The 18,543-nt window shown below is 38.7% G+C and overlaps 1 protein-coding gene across 1 annotated transcript in view; it reads right to left on the reverse strand.

Moving 5' to 3' along the window:
• Positions 1-18,543, reverse strand: part of PLPPR5 (phospholipid phosphatase related 5) — a 126,430-nt gene that overhangs the window by 59,736 nt on the left and 48,151 nt on the right. Inside the window, exons 2-3 of the mRNA XM_027768500.1 lie at positions 7,765-7,897; positions 3,707-3,957 (exon numbers count right to left, since the gene is read on the reverse strand). Of these exons, the coding sequence (XP_027624301.1) occupies positions 3,707-3,957; positions 7,765-7,897 (384 nt within the window). The remainder of the gene's footprint in view (positions 1-3,706; positions 3,958-7,764; positions 7,898-18,543) is intronic.

Consider the following 18,543-nt stretch of genomic DNA (forward strand, 5'->3'; position numbering starts at 1 on the left):
ACTGAATTATAAATTTGATAGTTAAGGGTCAAATACTCTTCAGAATTTTTTCTTGGGAAGCCAACAACATTTGTAAAAACAGGAACAGGGGAAGTTCTTAGTAAAGCAAAAGAAAGCAGCTTTGATACCAAATTATCCCCAAAGCCAGGCTAACTGATGGCATGGTGGTTAAGGTGCCTGGATCCCACAAGGGAAGAAAATGGTTCAAGACCCGGACCTGGCAGAATAAGAACTGTGCTGGTATGCTATGCATGAGTGCCCAAATTCTGAAATGAGGTCGAAAGGAGGAGGGATTTTGACATGATCATCTCCAATGGGGAGGCTTCCTTACTTTCTGTATCTCTCTGTTAAATACACCACCCTCTGGCAAATTAAAAAAAGAAAATAAAAAGTTAAAAATAATTATCCCCAAAGCCTTAATTAAAGTCAATGCTAAGGCAGAGAGAGTTCAAATTCCTTTATTTTATTTGGTACTCTCCACACAGAGAAGCATCAGAAAAACATACCTCAGTTCTCATTCACACCTCAGACTAGGGATTGTTTATTCTTATTTATAAATTTATATGTTTATAGCACCAACACCAAGTTAAACAAATATGTCTCTTACTAAATATAGCCATAGGACTATCTTCACAGAGAATAGTGAATCTATGACTGTTTTATTTACCTGCCTATCAAAATCCTGGCAAACATTTCATGAGACTGCATTAATTTGAAACATCTCAACATTTCTATTATAAAGTTTTCTCAAGGTGTCTTTGGTAAAGCTGGGAAGAAATATATTTGTATATGGGTTCAAATATAACAGCAAAATCTGACTGTAAAGCCTACATTTGCAGCAGCAGTTATATTCAGAGTTACCATAGCAGCCACCCACGCATGCACACATGGGGAGACATACACACACACACACACACACACACACACACACACACAGATGATGGGAAAGAGAGAAATGCAGTTAGTAGAGAACAGAATTTATTGTTACAAGACAGAGGTACCCATTAATGTAATCACAAGCAGGAGTCCTACCTTTTGTTTGAATCACTGTTCAAAAATAGAAGATTTCCAAGTGTTGGAGTGTTTATTAGACGACTGTTATCTGAACACATCTACCACCTGAACCCTTGGGCTTTAAACTTTACCAGCCACTGGATTTTGAAGGGGAAGGAGGAGAAAATTCAGCTGACCAAGTACACATTGGTGCTACCATGATTTAATGTTTGCCGCTCTGAAACATTCAGAATCATTGTTGTCAGGAAAATTTGTGGTTCTACGGATCTGAGCAAGTTACTTCATTTCTGCATGTGCTTATCTATTAAGTGGGTGTAATAATATACACTTTAAGGAAATGTCATGAGGATACAATAAATTAGTACAAATAATCAATGAGTAAATAAACAGTAATAATGAAAAATAATAAACTTTCAGCATTTAGTAAAGTATTAAATAAGTTAGTAGAAGTGAAGAAATTAGTGTCTGACACATAATGCTCAATTAATGTTTGCTATAATAATTTTCATCATTAATATCTCTAATATTTATTACAGACCAGAAGAGTGGGGTTATTCTGAAGCTGCTAAAACAAATACATGTAGGTGACCAGCAGACTAGGGGCAAGACAGGATATTAAGATCCTTCTGGTACATCAAAAGATAATGCCTTCTCTCAGAGCAACTACCTTGATGCACTATTTGGTAAAATAAAAAGGTCAAATGATAGCAAATTTACCACCATTGGTAAACAGTGACTACACAGCACAATCTAACATTTATTAGTATTAGTGCTAAAATACTCATGTAACAGTTTTTGGGGTCAGAGAGCGTTCTGGACTTGGTCTACCATCATTGGCTTGATCACATTTGCATTCAGATAGATCTGCAATTCATAATGAGACAAACATAAACATCAGATTGAGACGTGATAGCAAGGGAGGAAAAACACCTGATTCACTCAAGTTTTAAATTTTCATTTTAAGGTTGTGTGCTTCATATTCTAACAGAGGTGGACCATGTTTGTAGTCAAGCAAGTTAGGAAATACGCTAGCCGGCCATATTCTTCCCTATCAGGCTCAGAGTAAGCAAAGAACGTGAAGGAGAAAGCCAAGCTGAGGGGCTGAAAAAATCCAGGGCAGATTAGAGAGAGTGGCAGAGCATACAGAAAGAGCAGGGAGAGAGTGATAATAAATTTCCCAAGGTCAGAGACAGTGGAAGAGAAAATAGATAGGAAAAGACTAGATCCTAACCTCTATAAAAATGTTCTTGATGGGATTTTTTTAAGTCCAGGCAGTGAGAAATAGAATTAACTTCACTTAAAAACTTAAAATGCAAGCTCACAGGCCTCCAAAACTGCCCTGCCATTGTGAATATTGTGTACAATGGTATATTTTCCCTTCCTAAATTGTCCTTCTACTTAGTCATCTTTATTTTCAATCTCAAGTCGAGATGCCACAGGGCATTTCTATAGATTTTTCTCTGCTTTTAGAGATAGCATGACATAAGTACATTAGAAACATTTCCATGATCAAATAGCCCTTTGATGGTAAAAATAATGCTGAGTTTTTCCAAGTCATTAGAAATAATCTGATTTCAAAATGGTCCTGAGCCTTACAAAGCTTTGGTCAGTGAACTGAAATGTGAAGGAAGTAGATGTTGGCACCCTAGGGAAGGAGTACACCCAAAGACATTAGCATTCTCTGAACTTCTTAGTAGAGTTTTTGGAAAAGTCTATGGAGAACACTTTTGGAGTCCAATTCCAGGGTTGCAAGGCACATCTTTTTCAGGGAGGGAAAGGCTGATGGCATGAATGCAGGGCCAAGAGCTGACTGCCAAGGCTGCCTTTCTCTGTGGAGGGTGTGATGTTTTGTTTTGTTTTGTTGTGTCTTGTTTTTTTTTCCCAGACAGAATCTTGCTATGTCATGATCCTCCCATCTTAGCCTTCAGAGCAACTGGGACTACAGGTATGTGCCACTGCACCCAGCTCTTTAAGTTGAGCTGAGAATTGAGCCTAGGTCTCTCATGAGGCCTCTGACAAACAACAGTATCCAGCAAGCACTGGCCAGTCTGAATACTGCCCTTCTCTCTACTTCTGCAGATCAGTAATGCACTTAGCTGCAACCACCTACTACCCTCTAAAGGACGTAAGATAGCTATAGCAGGGGACCAGCTCTTGTTAAAATGATGGCAAATATTCAAGAATAAAGGAAAAAGCATGATTTCTAAGGGTATTTTGGATGGCTATATGAGAAAATATTAAAACACTGGTTGCTATATTGTGATAGTTACCAATAACGAAAGATCTTTCTAGAAAGCACCCTCCTCCCCTTTCACTCCAGAATTTGAGAGCTTGAGGAGGCACCTGAGAGGCGGGGTAGTTCTCTTAATTGCACTGCTAGAAGCTTATAGGGAATGCTACAAAACAAATGTGTTTCCATTAAGTCCTATTTAATATAAAAGACAAATTCTCAAATAGAAATGCTAATGGCTGTATTTTTTAATACAACCAACTACCCACACATACTCTCAGGAGAGTCAACTGATTTAATTTTATTCACAGTACAAACAGCTATTATTAAAAATAAATTAAATGGCCTACAGAAAGCTGTTAATGTGCTATAAGTGACTTTCATGATGCAAAGAAAAAGGATCTCTGCGTTTGAAGAATGAAAAGAAATGCAGACTGAAACGTGTTTGTAATCCTTACTTACTGTCAGATACATAGCTGCATAGACACTGAGGGCTGCTTCTTTGGAGGGGAATGTTTTCCTTGCTCTCATGATGAGATCCGGGTTGCCTGTGCAGGCCTCTTCCCCGCTGATAAACTGTGTGTACTGCTGACACCCAAGAGCTGTGTAGTTGGGTTTACACAGGGCAAGAAAGTGTGGAGCCAGGTTTCCTGTAACCACTTGTCCAGCATTTACAAAGATATCTGTAGCAAATAATCCAAATGTATAAATTCCTGTGGAAAGAAATGAAACCATTTTAACTCTTTGCTTTCTACATTTCAGTTTACAATAAACCAAAATGGGAATATTTTTAGAAACTATAAGATCTTTCACACATACATATGGTTCCTTTCACTTCACTCTTCCCCGGTTCTTCCATTGGCTTTCTGGCGTGGTGGGAGTGTTAAATTACTTAACATATTGAGCTGTCTGCCACTGGCTACATTTTTATGCATGTCAGGTTTATAAAACATAAAGGCAGAAAATAATATTCCAAGATTGCGTTCCTTGGGTAATGTGATTTTTAAAATAGAGACACATATCCTTTAAGAGAGTGTAGTCTGTCATGCTCTTCTAATGTCAGCAATCTTTGTTTTTTTTTCCTACTTTTGAAAATATCTTATCTCACCAACATAAAGCAAAGCAGTCTTCTCTCTTTGATTTTGCCTCTCAAACCCATTTGGGTGGATAGTGACTCTACTGGAGGTGCCAGTTAGCAATAAAATCCAATACTGTCAGTTTTCATTTGAATATCATGGAAAATAGGTAAAGCAGAATGCTTTCAGATTATTCTCTGTGCTCTTTAGAAACAAAATTTTAAGTCACAGAACCATTGGTAATGTTGCCCCACCTTATCTTTTATGAATTGAATTGAATTGATCAAATTTGGGGCATTTTAGTGTAAAGTCAGGAATTAGAAATTAGAATTTTTCATTATCTTTATAGTAATAAAATTTATTGCTTTGCTTACCTGAAGGTATAAAATTAAGTAAATAGATTTTCCCCACCTTTGGTAAGCAACTTTCTAATTTATGTAAATAACAAAAACATTTTCTAAATTCAGTGTCATTGATTATTAAAACTTTTTCTACTTTGGTAGTAAAATAAATTCTTTGGCATTATTTTTTTATTAAATTCACAGTTATAATCTTCAGCAATGTGGTACCGTGTGGAAACCCATTATTATATAATTTTGGGAAATAAACTTTCCATCAGGACCTTCTAAAACTATACTAAAATGATATCTCCCAAAAATGGTTCATTGAAAAGTCATTTTATAATCCTTAGGTACTTTTATTCTTAGCCATATATATATGGATTGGTTGTTGTATTAGAAATCACCAAAAAAAAGTGTATCTATCTTTTTAATGTTCAAAACATTACCAAAAGTCCAGGGGCCAGCAGGTGGCATGATGGTTAAAGTGCTGGAATCCCACATGGCCAATTGCAGTTCGAGTCCCAGATCTGATGGCCTGAAAATCATACCATGTGTGCATGCCCAGGATTCCAGGAAAAGAATGGAGCAGAAGGATTGCTGGGTGGTCATCCCCATTAGGGCGACTTCTCACTTTCCCTCTCACTCTTTCTCTCTAACCAGTCCACGTGTCTGATGGCAAAAACAAACAAAAAAGTCTATGTGTATTCAAATAACATCAAAACGAAGACACTAGTTCTCTCTTATCTAAAATTTTAAAAGAAAGCAAAGAAGTGCTTTCTTTACATCTCCCTAGACTGTCCTGAGTCATACAAAGTAAATGTTATCAAAAGCAGAGATATGAGAGAAGCAGAGAAAGGAAAGAAAACTGAACTCAATACGTTAATGTGCATAACCTCTTCTTCCAAAATCTCATAGTCAAATATGAGAGCTGACATTTCAGGTCTTCATCTGCGTGCTCAGGAAATGTAGGCTAAGATGTACTCATTTTATTTAACTAAGCCATTCTTCTCTGTATAATACGTTTACCTGTTTAAAATAGAAGTATTTGATAAAAATATGGACATGTCTCTAGGCACTTGTGAAGTTCCCAAATGTGCCTTAGAATTAAAATGTCAGTGCCTTAGCCCCAAGGCCAATATAGTAGATGACTACAAAGACAATTATTAAAGTGAGATACCTGGAATGTAACTACTTTACTGACATCAAGAATAAAGTCAACACCAAGAGGAAAGCCCTACTATATAGTAATGTTCTACTTATAAGCTTCCATTTTATCATAACAAATTAGAAACATTCAAATCATGAGATGAAAAATAAATCAAGCTCTCCTCAATGTTTTATGAAATCCTAGAAGTAAGGAACATGCAGAAACTTAAAAGCAATCTGCTTTTGTGCCCCTTATTCTTCAGAAATAAGTGTGCAAATGCAGAAAAATATTTTCCTTAAAAAAGCACAATATAATTTACTTAATAGTAGTTAGGAAAGTGCCAGTTTCATCAAATACTCTTAGTTCTGAGTGTATTATTGCTTATTTTGTTATCAAATACCTCTCAGAGATATGAGTTAAGAACATCATATTCATGGCATGTGGAAAATACTGATTTAAAATTTCATATCAAAGTTAACCCCACAGCAGAAGAAATGAGGACTTCAGAGATTTTATAACTTGATGGCGAGAAAAAGAACAGGCTTAGATATGAAGACCTTTCATTTTCAGAGAGCTCTAAAGGCTGATGGCATTTGGTTAGTCTTTAACAGGTTTATACATGGATTAAGTCACCTATGCATATTATCTCCAAAGTGTTCATCTTGATCCCTTCAAAACAAGAAATATATTGAAGGGTTACTGTCTCCCTACTCTCTCTTAATATGGATCAGAATTCACTTTATGTGTTATTTATTACATAAAAGTATATTTTATCTGGTAAATCCTGAAAACAATCATTTATATTAAATTTTATTGTGTGAGTTTAAACAGTTGTATTGGCTAAGTTTCTTTTCTTTTTTTTTTTTGAGAGGATTTTGCTATAGGGTGTGCGTGGTCACCAGAAAAAGAGACAGAAAGTGAGAAATTACCCCACCCCACCCCCAGGGGGGATGACCACACCACAATTCCTTCACCTCCATTCTCCTCTCAGGATCTTGGGCACTCACGCACACACACCCTGCGTGAGTTTAAGGCACTAGGTCTGGGACTCGAACCATGTTTGACTACATGGGAGTCCAGCAACATAGCCATTATGCCAACTGCTGGTCCCTTGGCTAAGTTTCTATTGAATTGAAATGATTTTCAATAACTTGTCAGTGTTCATATTTGTTACTGATATCTGAGAGGGAAAGTTAAAGTATCAAGGCAGTTTGTCCCCTAATAACATCATCAGTATAACTTTTGTTTACATAAAAAGCCACTCAAACTTAGTGCATGAAGTGCTACATGTGGAACTTAACAAATACAACATTTCTTCTATTTGCCAACCTAGTTTTTTTGACCTTTATGATGTTTAGTAATCTACCTGGGCTATCTCTCTTTCACCAGCTATTATTTCTGAAATTTAATAAACACATCATTTATTTTCATTATATAATTTTTATTTTTTATTTACTTTTATTTTTTTTAGAGGGTTTTGCCATAGGGTTCATGCACTTGCTGGAGAGACAGAAAATGAGAAATCACCCCCCAGGGAAGATGGTCATGGCCCAATCCCTTCTCTTCCATCGTTTTCTCAGGATTTGGGGCATGCACACACATAACCCTGGCATGAGTTTCAAGCCACCAGGTTCGGGACTCAAACCGCAGTCAGCCATTTGGGAGTTCAGCAATGTAACCACTATACCATCTGCTGGTCCCTGGTTTATTAAAAAGTATTAAATATCCAAAAATGGTATTCTTTATTCCTGAAAATAATGTGGAAATGACATCCTGAAAGAGATCTTGCAATATTAGAGAGAAAATAGTTTGTAATGTTCATTTTTTGAAAAAGTTGAAACATCTCAAAGAAAAGATAACCTAATATTTGCATGTAGTTAAAATGCATGTCATTTTAAAGGTCAGCTTATACATAAACATTGTTTCTGCAACAATAAAAACAAAATGAATACATACCAAGAAATCGGACAGTTCGGCGCACCAGTGGGTTTATATAGCAACAGTCTCCAGTTAAAATGGTTTTCTCCTGGTTTTCAAAATCCCTTGTGGCGAGTTGTAGGCAAAACACAGCAGTTTCTCCAACTATTATCTTGCAAATAAACAGAAGATGAAAGAATATTAGAATTAGCCAGTATAAATATGAAATATTTTATTTTAAAAAATATATAAAAAGGAAAACCTCTAACAATCTAGATGTAAAAAAAGCCATATTTGCTTCACTAGACCCTCTTAGTATAATCTTGTCTCTAAGTATGAACCAGATTTCTCTCAATTAAGGGGAGTTTTACACATTGATAAATGGTGAATAAAAATATGCTATAACATTTTATTTTCTAAAAGGCTTCATTAAAAAATAAAATATATAAAAGATCTTCAAGAAAGTACTGTTATTTTAGTAATTGAATTTTATTTTCTCTTTGAAATGACTGTTTCTCATTAAATTCGACTCTGGCACAGAGTTCAGAACAGATCTTCTGTGCAAACATTTCTGAAAGGATATGGTAGGGACATATTAATTTAAAATCTTATCAATGCTTTTATAAGAATAAAAAGTGAATTTGCAATTTGCACACATTTGGTCTTAAGATTATCCTATTCTGGGACATTATTAAGAACTGTAATCATTACATATTCTTTATACTTTTAGTATGAATGTTATTTTTTTAATCACCAGAGGGTGCATGCACTCACCAGAGAGGAGGAGAGAAAACAATGGGCATGACCATACCACAATTCCTTTCTTCCATTCTCTCTCTACATGAGGATTTTGGGCACGTACACAGATGCCAGCATCTTTTATCAAACTGCTGGGATTGGGACTGGACCTGCAGTCAGCCATGCTGGATCTGGTTCCCCATGCACAGTGCTTAACCACTGTGCTGCAGGGCCAATCCTAAACATGTTATTTTAATATTAATAAAAGCCATATGAAACAGGAAATATTGGGTTATCAGAAAAGTCATGATGCATTTTTCCATAGGAAGACAGAAAAATACATCATGACTTTTCCAACAAACTAATATGTATTTTTAAAGTTTATTTCATCTATGAGAAAATAAGAGAGAGACAAAGTCATAGGCACCCTAACACACCACAATCCACCTCCCCATCTCAGCCAGCACAGATAATGGGCACATGGGTTTCAGTTAGCTCAGGGAGGTCCCAGGACCCGAACAAAGAATCTTGCTCATGTGGGTCCAGTTGTGTTACCTGGCCTGAAATGGGAAATATTATACCCCTTCTACAAGTGAAGAAGCCAATAATTATTTCTCAAATGAACTGCCCAAGAGCTGGTAAGGAGAGCTAGGTTCTGGCATAGGTTTCACCATGTTGACTTATTAAAGGACTTGGCTGTCTTCTGTACTACTTGCAGTGATTTTCATACAGGGCCCTCAAAATCACCCAGCAAGGGATTACAGCAAGTACCACTATGCCACTTTAAGAATGAAGGAAATGGAGACTCGGGAAGGTTAGATAATTTTCTCCCCATGAGGTTAGTCAGAAGCCAAGCAGAAATTTCTGAGTCAGCCTCAGATCTTATGGCAATGAATACCATGAACAACAGCATACAAAAAAAGATTAAGAGAGAAAGAAACTCGAGCCAATAGTATACCTACTAATTTGTCATTGCTGGGCTTGTTTTTGGTATGTCTTGTAAAAGTTAATTGATATGCTATACAGGGAATCCCTGACATTTCCCAGGGATATGTTGGATGCCCATGAAAAGTAATTCCATGATTACAAGGTATGCAAAATAGTAAATGGCAGGTAGAAAAAGGAGCCACAGGAGTGGGTGTCTGACCTATCTCGACACCAGAATGAATGACAGATTGAGACATCTTTTAATTTTCATCTTTCTATCTCCTTTTCTCTCCTTTTTTTTTAACCATACTTTCTTTTTCAGTAGGCAAGAGTTCAAGGTTAAACCAGAACTATATTAAGAATCTAGTCTTGGTGCTGCAGGTGGCATGGTGGTTGGGGGTGCATGGTTCAAGTCCTGAACCTGGCAGCTTGCTTTCTCACTTTCCTTCTTTCTCTCTCTCACTCTGTCCCTCCTTAGTCAAAATAAGTGAATAAATAAAGTTAACTAATTTTTAAGAAAAAGAATTATTAAAAAATGGTCTAGTCTTGTTTCAGCCAAATTGTAGTCAGTAGTGCACTCAGCTGCAGTGCTCGAAGCTACATGACAACCACAGTTCAAATCCTCATCCCAGTTTGCCTGAAATATGTTGGGCGTGTGCAAGAGCCCAGAAAATTCATTGAACAGGAAGACTGGAGGGGACAGTGGTATGACCAGACTCTGTTGGAGGGTTCTCTTATCTCTGTCTCTCTATCATGCATACTCAACATGCTCTACCACAAATAAAAGTAATTCCATGATTACAAGGTATGCAAAATAGTAAATGGCAGGTAGAAAAAGGAGCCACAGGAGTGGGTGTCTGACCTATCTCGACACCAGAATGAATGACAGATTGAGACATCTTTTAATTTTCATCTTTCTATCTCCTTTTCTCTCCTTTTTTTTTAACCATACTTTCTTTTTCAGTAGGCAAGAGTTCAAGGTTAAACCAGAACTATATTAAGAATCTAGTCTTGGTGCTGCAGGTGGCATGGTGGTTGGGGGTGCATGGTTCAAGTCCTGAACCTGGCAGCTTGCTTTCTCACTTTCCTTCTTTCTCTCTCTCACTCTGTCCCTCCTTAGTCAAAATAAGTGAATAAATAAAGTTAACTAATTTTTAAGAAAAAGAATTATTAAAAAATGGTCTAGTCTTGTTTCAGCCAAATTGTAGTCAGTAGTGCACTCAGCTGCAGTGCTCGAAGCTACATGACAACCACAGTTCAAATCCTCATCCCAGTTTGCCTGAAATATGTTGGGCGTGTGCAAGAGCCCAGAAAATTCATTGAACAGGAAGACTGGAGGGGACAGTGGTATGACCAGACTCTGTTGGAGGGTTCTCTTATCTCTGTCTCTCTATCATGCATACTCAACATGCTCTACCACAAATAAAGGAAAAAAGTCTAAAGGAGTCTAGTCTTGCCTATTCTGTAAGACTGTGTTGAATTAAGAAAGACTAGGACTTCCTAACTCCTTGAATTTTGACTTTAGCTCCGGTGAAGTAGAGCAGGCGTGTGAGTCAACACTTCATTCAACCAAAGGAGGCACCAGCCTCACTTTTTAAGTTATATTAGCCTTACCAGGACCTTAGGAGAAACTGACACATAGATCAGCAGCATGTTTGACACTTTCTCCCTTTCTGAATAACTCACATCCTATCCCCTTTATACTCTTGAAAAGAAGGCACCACCATGATGTTTTCTAAGCTTTTGTTTCAACTTTGTTCAGCTCTGTTTAGCCATACAATACCCTGAATTCTAACAATCTGTCTTTCACTTCACTTCAGGAACTGACTGGGTCCCCATATGACTGCTGCCCACTCAGGCTAGTCTTCTCCACACCAGGCACCACTGAGACTCCACCTTACCATACACTGAACTCCGGTTCAGGCTGGTGACACAGTAACCTCCTCAGAATGTAGTCGATACCAAATAATTCTTTTTGAAAGCATTTGTTAATCTCATCTTCAGAAGAACTCATCTTCCATAGTTCAGAATGTCCTAGCGCAGTGTCAGCACAGTGGCCCAGCCTCTGTGGTAGTCAGTAGCAATAGTGAACTATGAAGCTGGAAGCCACATGGGTTTAGATCCCTGACCTCATCAAGTTGAACCATGCTGGGCATGCATGTGCACAACCAAGAGCCTGGGGCTGGGGGTCCCCGTGTGACCAGACCCTGCTGAAGGCACTTCTTTGTCTCTCTCATGTGTGTATATGCATGCACATATCCTCTCTATCACAAATTAAAATAATCATAGTAATCGCAATAAAGAATGTCCTAGTCTGCTTCTCACTTTTGTCCTGACTTCTAACAACCAATTTCTGCCTTATTCCTGTGATGAACTTTGTACCTCACTGTCTTATTTCTCTAACCAGAAACTATGTAGTCCCTGACTTGATAACTCTTAGTTACCACACTAAGAACTGCTTTGGGCCACTGTTCTCTGAGATTTCTTTTTTAAAATGTTTTGGTTGTTGCTTATTCTTTTATTTATTTAATTAGAGTGAGAAAGGCACCCCCCAGTAGGGCCTCCCTGCCACCATCCACCTCTAGTCTCAGTTGGCATGCCCAGGGAGGTCCCAGGATGCAAACCTGGCACCTTTCCCATGTGAGTTGAGTTGTACTTCCATTGTACCACCACCTGGCCTCTGCTACCCTTTTTAAAGCTTATTTCTCCTGTGAGATAAAAAGAGAGAGAGGCACCTCTAAAATGTTCTTGACATCATGTTCCACCCCTAAACTCAGCCAGCCTAGATCATGGGCACTCTTATTTATTCATTATTTATTTTTATGTTCAATCACTGTGTATCATTACAGATACCAAATGAAATTCCCATCATGAATACACTGCACATTAGTCCAAAGACATTACTATATACATTATAATCAACAGATTTCTTTCCATTTTGAGTCTCTCAAATGGTTTACTTCATTCTTCTTCCCCTTAATTCTCTCCCTTCCACCCTCCCCCATTTCCCACCCTCCTCCTGTACTGTCTCCAGTATCACCATTGCTCTCTATGCTTTTATACTTTCCAGTCATTCAATTTCTGCCATGGAGTGCTGACATTTGGTATATCTTCAGTGGGGACATACAATGCCTCTCCTTCACAGTCTGGTTTGCTTTGCTTAGCAGTAAATCTTTCATATTTGTCCACTTTCTGTCGAATTCCAGGTTCTCATTGATTTTTATGGCTGAATAATATTCTGTAGTGTATATATTTCATACTTTTTTCAATTCGTTCATCTGTTTGTGGACACTTGGGTTGGTACTGTGTCTTAGCAATTGTGAATAATGCAACAATAAATATGGATGTGCAAGTGTTTTTCTGATCGAGCATTTTCCTATCCTTTGGGTAGATACCCAGGAGTGGAATTGCTGTATCATATGGTAGTTCTATCTGTAGCTCTTTAGAGAACCTTCATATTGTTATCCACAGTGGCTGTACTAATTTACATTCCCAGCATCAGTGTAGAAGAGTTCTCTTTTCACCAGTCTTACCAGCATTTGCCTGAAATGTATAAAGAGGTCTCAGAACATGAACTGTGGACTTTCCAGTGTGTTTACCATTGCATTACCACTGAAACATCATCTGCCCCTAATAGGGGTACTGTTTCTTTCCTTTGTAAGTTTGTTTATTTATTTTTTTTTTTCAGTGAGAGAGAGAAAGAGATAACACCCCCAACAGGGTCTTAATGCCACAATCCACACCTTGCTTCATCCAGCTTCAGACCATAGGTACACACAGGCCTAGTATACTCAGGAATGTCTCTGAATGTAAACCTGGAACCTTCTCATGTGGGTCAGCCTTGTAGAAAATCACATTTCACCACTTCGTCACCATTTGGTCACTAAGGCTACTCCTGGTAATATCTTCTAACTCTAACCTCTTGCTTTCCTGCATCTCAGAATATTTCATGTTTCTGAATTTCCTGTTTGTTTCTTCAGCATCTCTGGCCAAATGGTGTCTCAACAAAATTATGTGGCTGCTCTTATAAGAAATCCACTTGAACTGCACTAAACAAGCTGGGGAATTTATTCCAAGGCTGGTGGGTTATCTGAAAACCTAAGGGAAGTGGGCTTGAGATTAGGTTCATGCATGGACAGTCCTTAGGAGCCTAGGCAATGGCTCTCGTAATCTCATTCTCTCCTTCTCTGGAATCTCTCTGTCTCTTATCTGAGCTCCTTTGTGAATGCCTGCCTCACTTTTGCTTTTCTCCAAACCAGCTTTCTTGCTTTCTAGCACACATGGTTACTCCAACTCTCTCTAAGGACTTTATTTTGAACTTGTCAGTTCAATTCAAAGAAATAGTTCCACTGATGAGATTTACTAAACCCCAATACCAAATTTCCAGGATGTTCACCTTGGGAAAGATGCTGCTCTGTACCAACTAACCAAGGTTAAGCAAAGAGAGTGTGTCATAGTGTATGAAAACTACATCTCTAGGTAGAGAGAATAATTCTAAAAAAAAAAAAAGAAAAAAAAAAGTTGCCATGGCCTGATGATTAGTTCGAATTCCCATCTATGACACCAGCTGGACCTCCCCATATCACGTCGGCTCTCAGCCTAGATATCTAAGTTAGTGCTCTCCTCCTAGTTCTCTGGATACTGTGTTCTGCCTATTTGGACTTCATCTCATCAGAGATATCGAGGTCCATGTCTGCTTCCCTACAATGCAAATGTCTAATCACATGCTCTACCTAGTAATCTAGAACTCATTTTACACCTGTGGAATTTCTTTTCCAAACCATATTCTCTTAAGTTCCCCCCTACCTACATTCCTACATTCCTGAATCAAAACCCACTGTTTATTGTTCTCAGAAAAACACAAATAATAACAATAAAACAATTCTAATTAAGATGAATACATTGAACCAAATGCCTTCTGAGTTAAGGGCACAGTGCTAGGAACTGATGATCTAAGAATGGTTTATCATCTACTTGGGTGGACACCAAAAAATAATTACTAATGGTACAAGATTGCACATACTGAGTTTTTTGTTTTTGTTTTGTTTTACTGGCTTGAACAATGCATGCCAAAAAAATACTTAAAAAGAAACATTACTGAGTCATTGAGGGCCTCTGTGGTAGCCATAAAATCTGCCACCCAGAGCTCCCACTGCAGGGAGGTTTGCAGACTTGTGGCCCTGCCTGAAGCTCCCCTGAATGACAGTAGTGACAGTGCTGAAACCACACTTTTGCCAGGTTCCTTTAGTTGATAAGCTGAGCATGATGGGGTATTAATGCATGTTTATTGCTCTGAGATGTGGAATACCCCCAACTGGCAGTTTTGGTTTAAAGGCTTCCTGTGAACCAAATCTTTCTTGGAACTATGCTTCCTACTCAATTTGATTACCCAAACTAGACAACCTAACCTACTCTGAGACACATCCTTCCCAATCTGCCTTCCTTCCACATCTCCTGCGCTGGGGTCAGACCTCGGTCCCCTTCCTTCTGTTGTCTGACTTATTCCTCAAACTTTACATTGTACAGATGTCTCCCTAATGAGTAACTAGTATTCTACTCATATGCTACCTGCTTCTAGGGAAACAGAAATTAACACACCATCAAAGAAGGACGAGGTATGATCTTAGCTACATTTAAAATTTTGGTATAAAGTAAGTGCAGAGGATTTCAGAAACAACTCCAATCAGGAAGACACTGTTAGGGAAGGAGGGGAGCTAGTGTCCTCCTCATAGATCTCAGCTTTACCTCAACCAAAGCTGAAGTTTGCCTGAGAGGCAGAAGTATATAGGTTGCATTGAGTAAATGTTTACTGTGAAAATCATTGGAAAAGTTATTGGTGATAAGAATACCAACAACTATCATAATAGTTCTGTCATTCATGTCAATAGCATTCATATACAGTCTAACATCTATATGTAATCATATGCAATTGATATTGCTGTTAATACTTGAGACTCTTATCTATTCTTTCTAAGCTGAGCATACTAGCCACAAATTCTCTATTTCCACCTAACTTTCTGTCCTATGGACCAATTAAATCAAAGAAGGATGAGGTATGATCTTAACTACATTTAAAAACCCAGATCAAATTGTCTTTTTTTTTTTTAAGAGGTTTTTGCTATAGGGTGCGCGCGCTCGCCAGAAAGACAGAGACAGAGAGAGAGAAAGCAAGAAATCACCCCCCAGGGGGCATGGCCATGCCACAATTCCTTCTCCTCCATTCTCCTCTCAGGATCTTGGGCACGCACGCACACGTGCCTGGCATGAGTTTTAAGCCACTGGGTCTGGTACTTGAACCACGGTCGACTACATGGGAGTCCAGCGACATAGCCATTACGCTAACTGCTGGTCCCCAGATCAAATTGTTTCTAATTATATCTTTCTTTTCTCTTGAATTTGAACTAAAAGTCTGGTCAGTGAATTACAGGCCTAAATTCTATGGCCCCCAGTGTTTTATTTTGGATGTTTTTTCCTCCTGCCAAAAGCCGTCCTAGGTGGGTTTCATCCATCCAACGACTACCATGTTTGCTACTCTAAGGAAGCCTAAATATTTCTCCCCAGGACTTCAGATGTAGGTCTCCATCTACTTTGTAAATGGCATCTTTAGAAACTCAGGTCTACCTATTGAAGTCCTCACGGCGCTTCACATCCACAATGAAATGCATGTGTCCTACGCCAAACCTCCTGCTCTCCCATGTCAGCATCTTGACATCCTTTCATCCTGCACTGGGCCGCTCAAGCTGAAACTCTCACACCCTTCCACATATGTGCACACTTCCATTTTACTCTCTCCATCAACTATCTTCATTTTTTTCATTTTATTGACAAAAGTGTATATATTTATGGGATATGAAATAATATTTTAAAATGTGAATACATTATGAACTGATTAAATCAAGAAATTAACAAACATATAATTTCACATACTTACCTTGGTGTATATTCGTATGTTGGATGAGAACATGTAAAATCTACCCTCTTGGAAATTTATATATGTACATGTTATTAACTAAAGTCACCACGTTATGCAAGAGATGTCTTGAGGGAACCAGCAGTTAGCGTAATGGCTATGTCGCTGGACTCCCACGTAGTCGGCCGCGGTTCGTATCCTGGACCTGGTGGCTTAGAACTCACACCGGGTGCATGTGCGTGCGTGCCCAAGATCCCGGGAGGAGAATGGAGGAAAAGGGATTGCGGCGTGACCATCCCCCCAGGGGGTGATTTCTTGCTTTCTGTCTCTATGTCTCTCTCTGTCTGGCGAGTGCACGAGCCCTATAGCAAAAACCTATCAAAAAAATAAAAAAAGAAATGTCTTGAACTTATTTCTCTTATCTAACAATCTCTAACAATTGTTAAATCATTTTGATTCTATATCTTAATTCTGTGTCAAATATTCCCATGTTACTTATTTATTCATTAATGGTTTTTTTGTTTTGTTTTGCGCCACAGGGTGAGTGTACTTGCCAGAGAGAAACACAGTGAGAGGGAGAGTGTGATTAACCCCATAGGGAATGGCCATGCTCTAATCCCTCCTCTTCCACTCTTCTCCTGGGATCTTGGGCACACATGATTTTCAAGCCACCAGGTCCAGCATTCAAATCGCAATCAGCCACGTGGGAGTCCAACACCTTAACCACCATGCCACCTGCTGGCCCCACTATTACAATTTTAAAATCTAGTCCCTTATCACTGTTTTCCTGCATTACAGCATCCTAGGAACTTATTGTGCTTCCATTGTCTCTGCTCTTCAAGCTGTTGCCAGATTAATTCACTGAAAACAAACTGTATGCTTTCCAAAATTCCTGTTTACAGTTTTCAATGTGTCCTCATAGCATATCGATGAACAGGAACTATTATGAGAGAGTGCTTACAGCAGAACCCAAATCCACCCTTCTCAGCCTCTGCCAGTCTTGCATAGCTTCCAGATATACTACATTCTAGTCATGCTATATTCAGTCACAGCTAAACATTTGATTCCCTAATATACCAGACACTTCCATACACCTGAGGCTTTTGTATGTGGCCCACGGCTTAGCATAGCTGGGTAGGCAGGGCACCGCTCTGTGCTGGAGACATGATTTAAATATTGCCAACTCCATTGCAACTTTTTTTTTTTTTCTGGTGCAATTCATCCTTCCCTCTTCTGTGCTCCAGTAGAGCTTTTTACATCTATTATGCTAATTTTCATGTGGCTTTTTAAGTATCAGTAACATCTGTCTCCTCCACTCAATTGAGAGTTCTTCTGACTCAGGGATTGTATAATGTTTATACTTTCAGTTTTAAAACGTAGTGTCTGACAACAAATGTGAATGCTGTCAAATGAATGAAATCCAGTGAAATCTACCCATTTTATAGATAAGGAAACCTATCCAGAGAGAAACAGGGAAGTGAAACATGCCCATGTCACTCAGTTACTAGCACAGCCAGAACAGAATTGGAATCCAAACTCAGCTATTTTGATGACATCCCCTGCTCAGGAAGCTGAAAGCTTTTCATCCAACTTGTTCAGGTTGAGACATGGCAATCCTCTGCTCTCCACTTTCAGGTTTATGCTCTGGATTTCTGCTGCATGCTAGCGTTTTTAGTTTTAAAAGGAAAAGAATAGGGCACAGAGCATCTCATAAGGGTATTTACAAATACTCTAGCATCCAAGTATAAGAGAACTGAATATAGAAGATCTTCCTGATCCTGTTAACACACACACACATGACTAGCATGCCAACAAAGACCAAAACAGCTTCCCGTTTCCCCTTCCAACACACTGCTCTTTGAAGAGACTTTCTTTCAGTGACATTTCTTCATGTCTTCTCTGCACACTCTTAGCTCTTATGTAGAACCCAAGACCTGGTCATTTTATCAACATTCTAAAGAAGGGACTGTTCTGGAGTTCACAGGTGTGGGTACCATTTTCATTACAATCCCAAAGTTTGCCCTCCTGGGAGAGGAAGAGTAGGAAATATGACCGTACAAAGAAACAGAAGCCTCAGATGAGGATACTGCAAGTTTTGCCACTTCATTATTTTCTATGATAAATTCCGCCCCCCCCCTTTTTTTTTGGAGAGGTGTTTGCTATAGGGTACCTGCACTCGCCAGAAAGATAGAGAGAGACAGAGAGACAGAAAGTGAGAAATCCCCCCCAGGGGGATGGTCACG

This window comes from Tupaia chinensis, unplaced genomic scaffold (genome assembly GCF_000334495.1).
Source record: "Tupaia chinensis unplaced genomic scaffold, TupChi_1.0 Scaffold146687_1, whole genome shotgun sequence".
NCBI classification, from domain to species: Eukaryota; Metazoa; Chordata; class Mammalia; order Scandentia; family Tupaiidae; genus Tupaia; species Tupaia belangeri.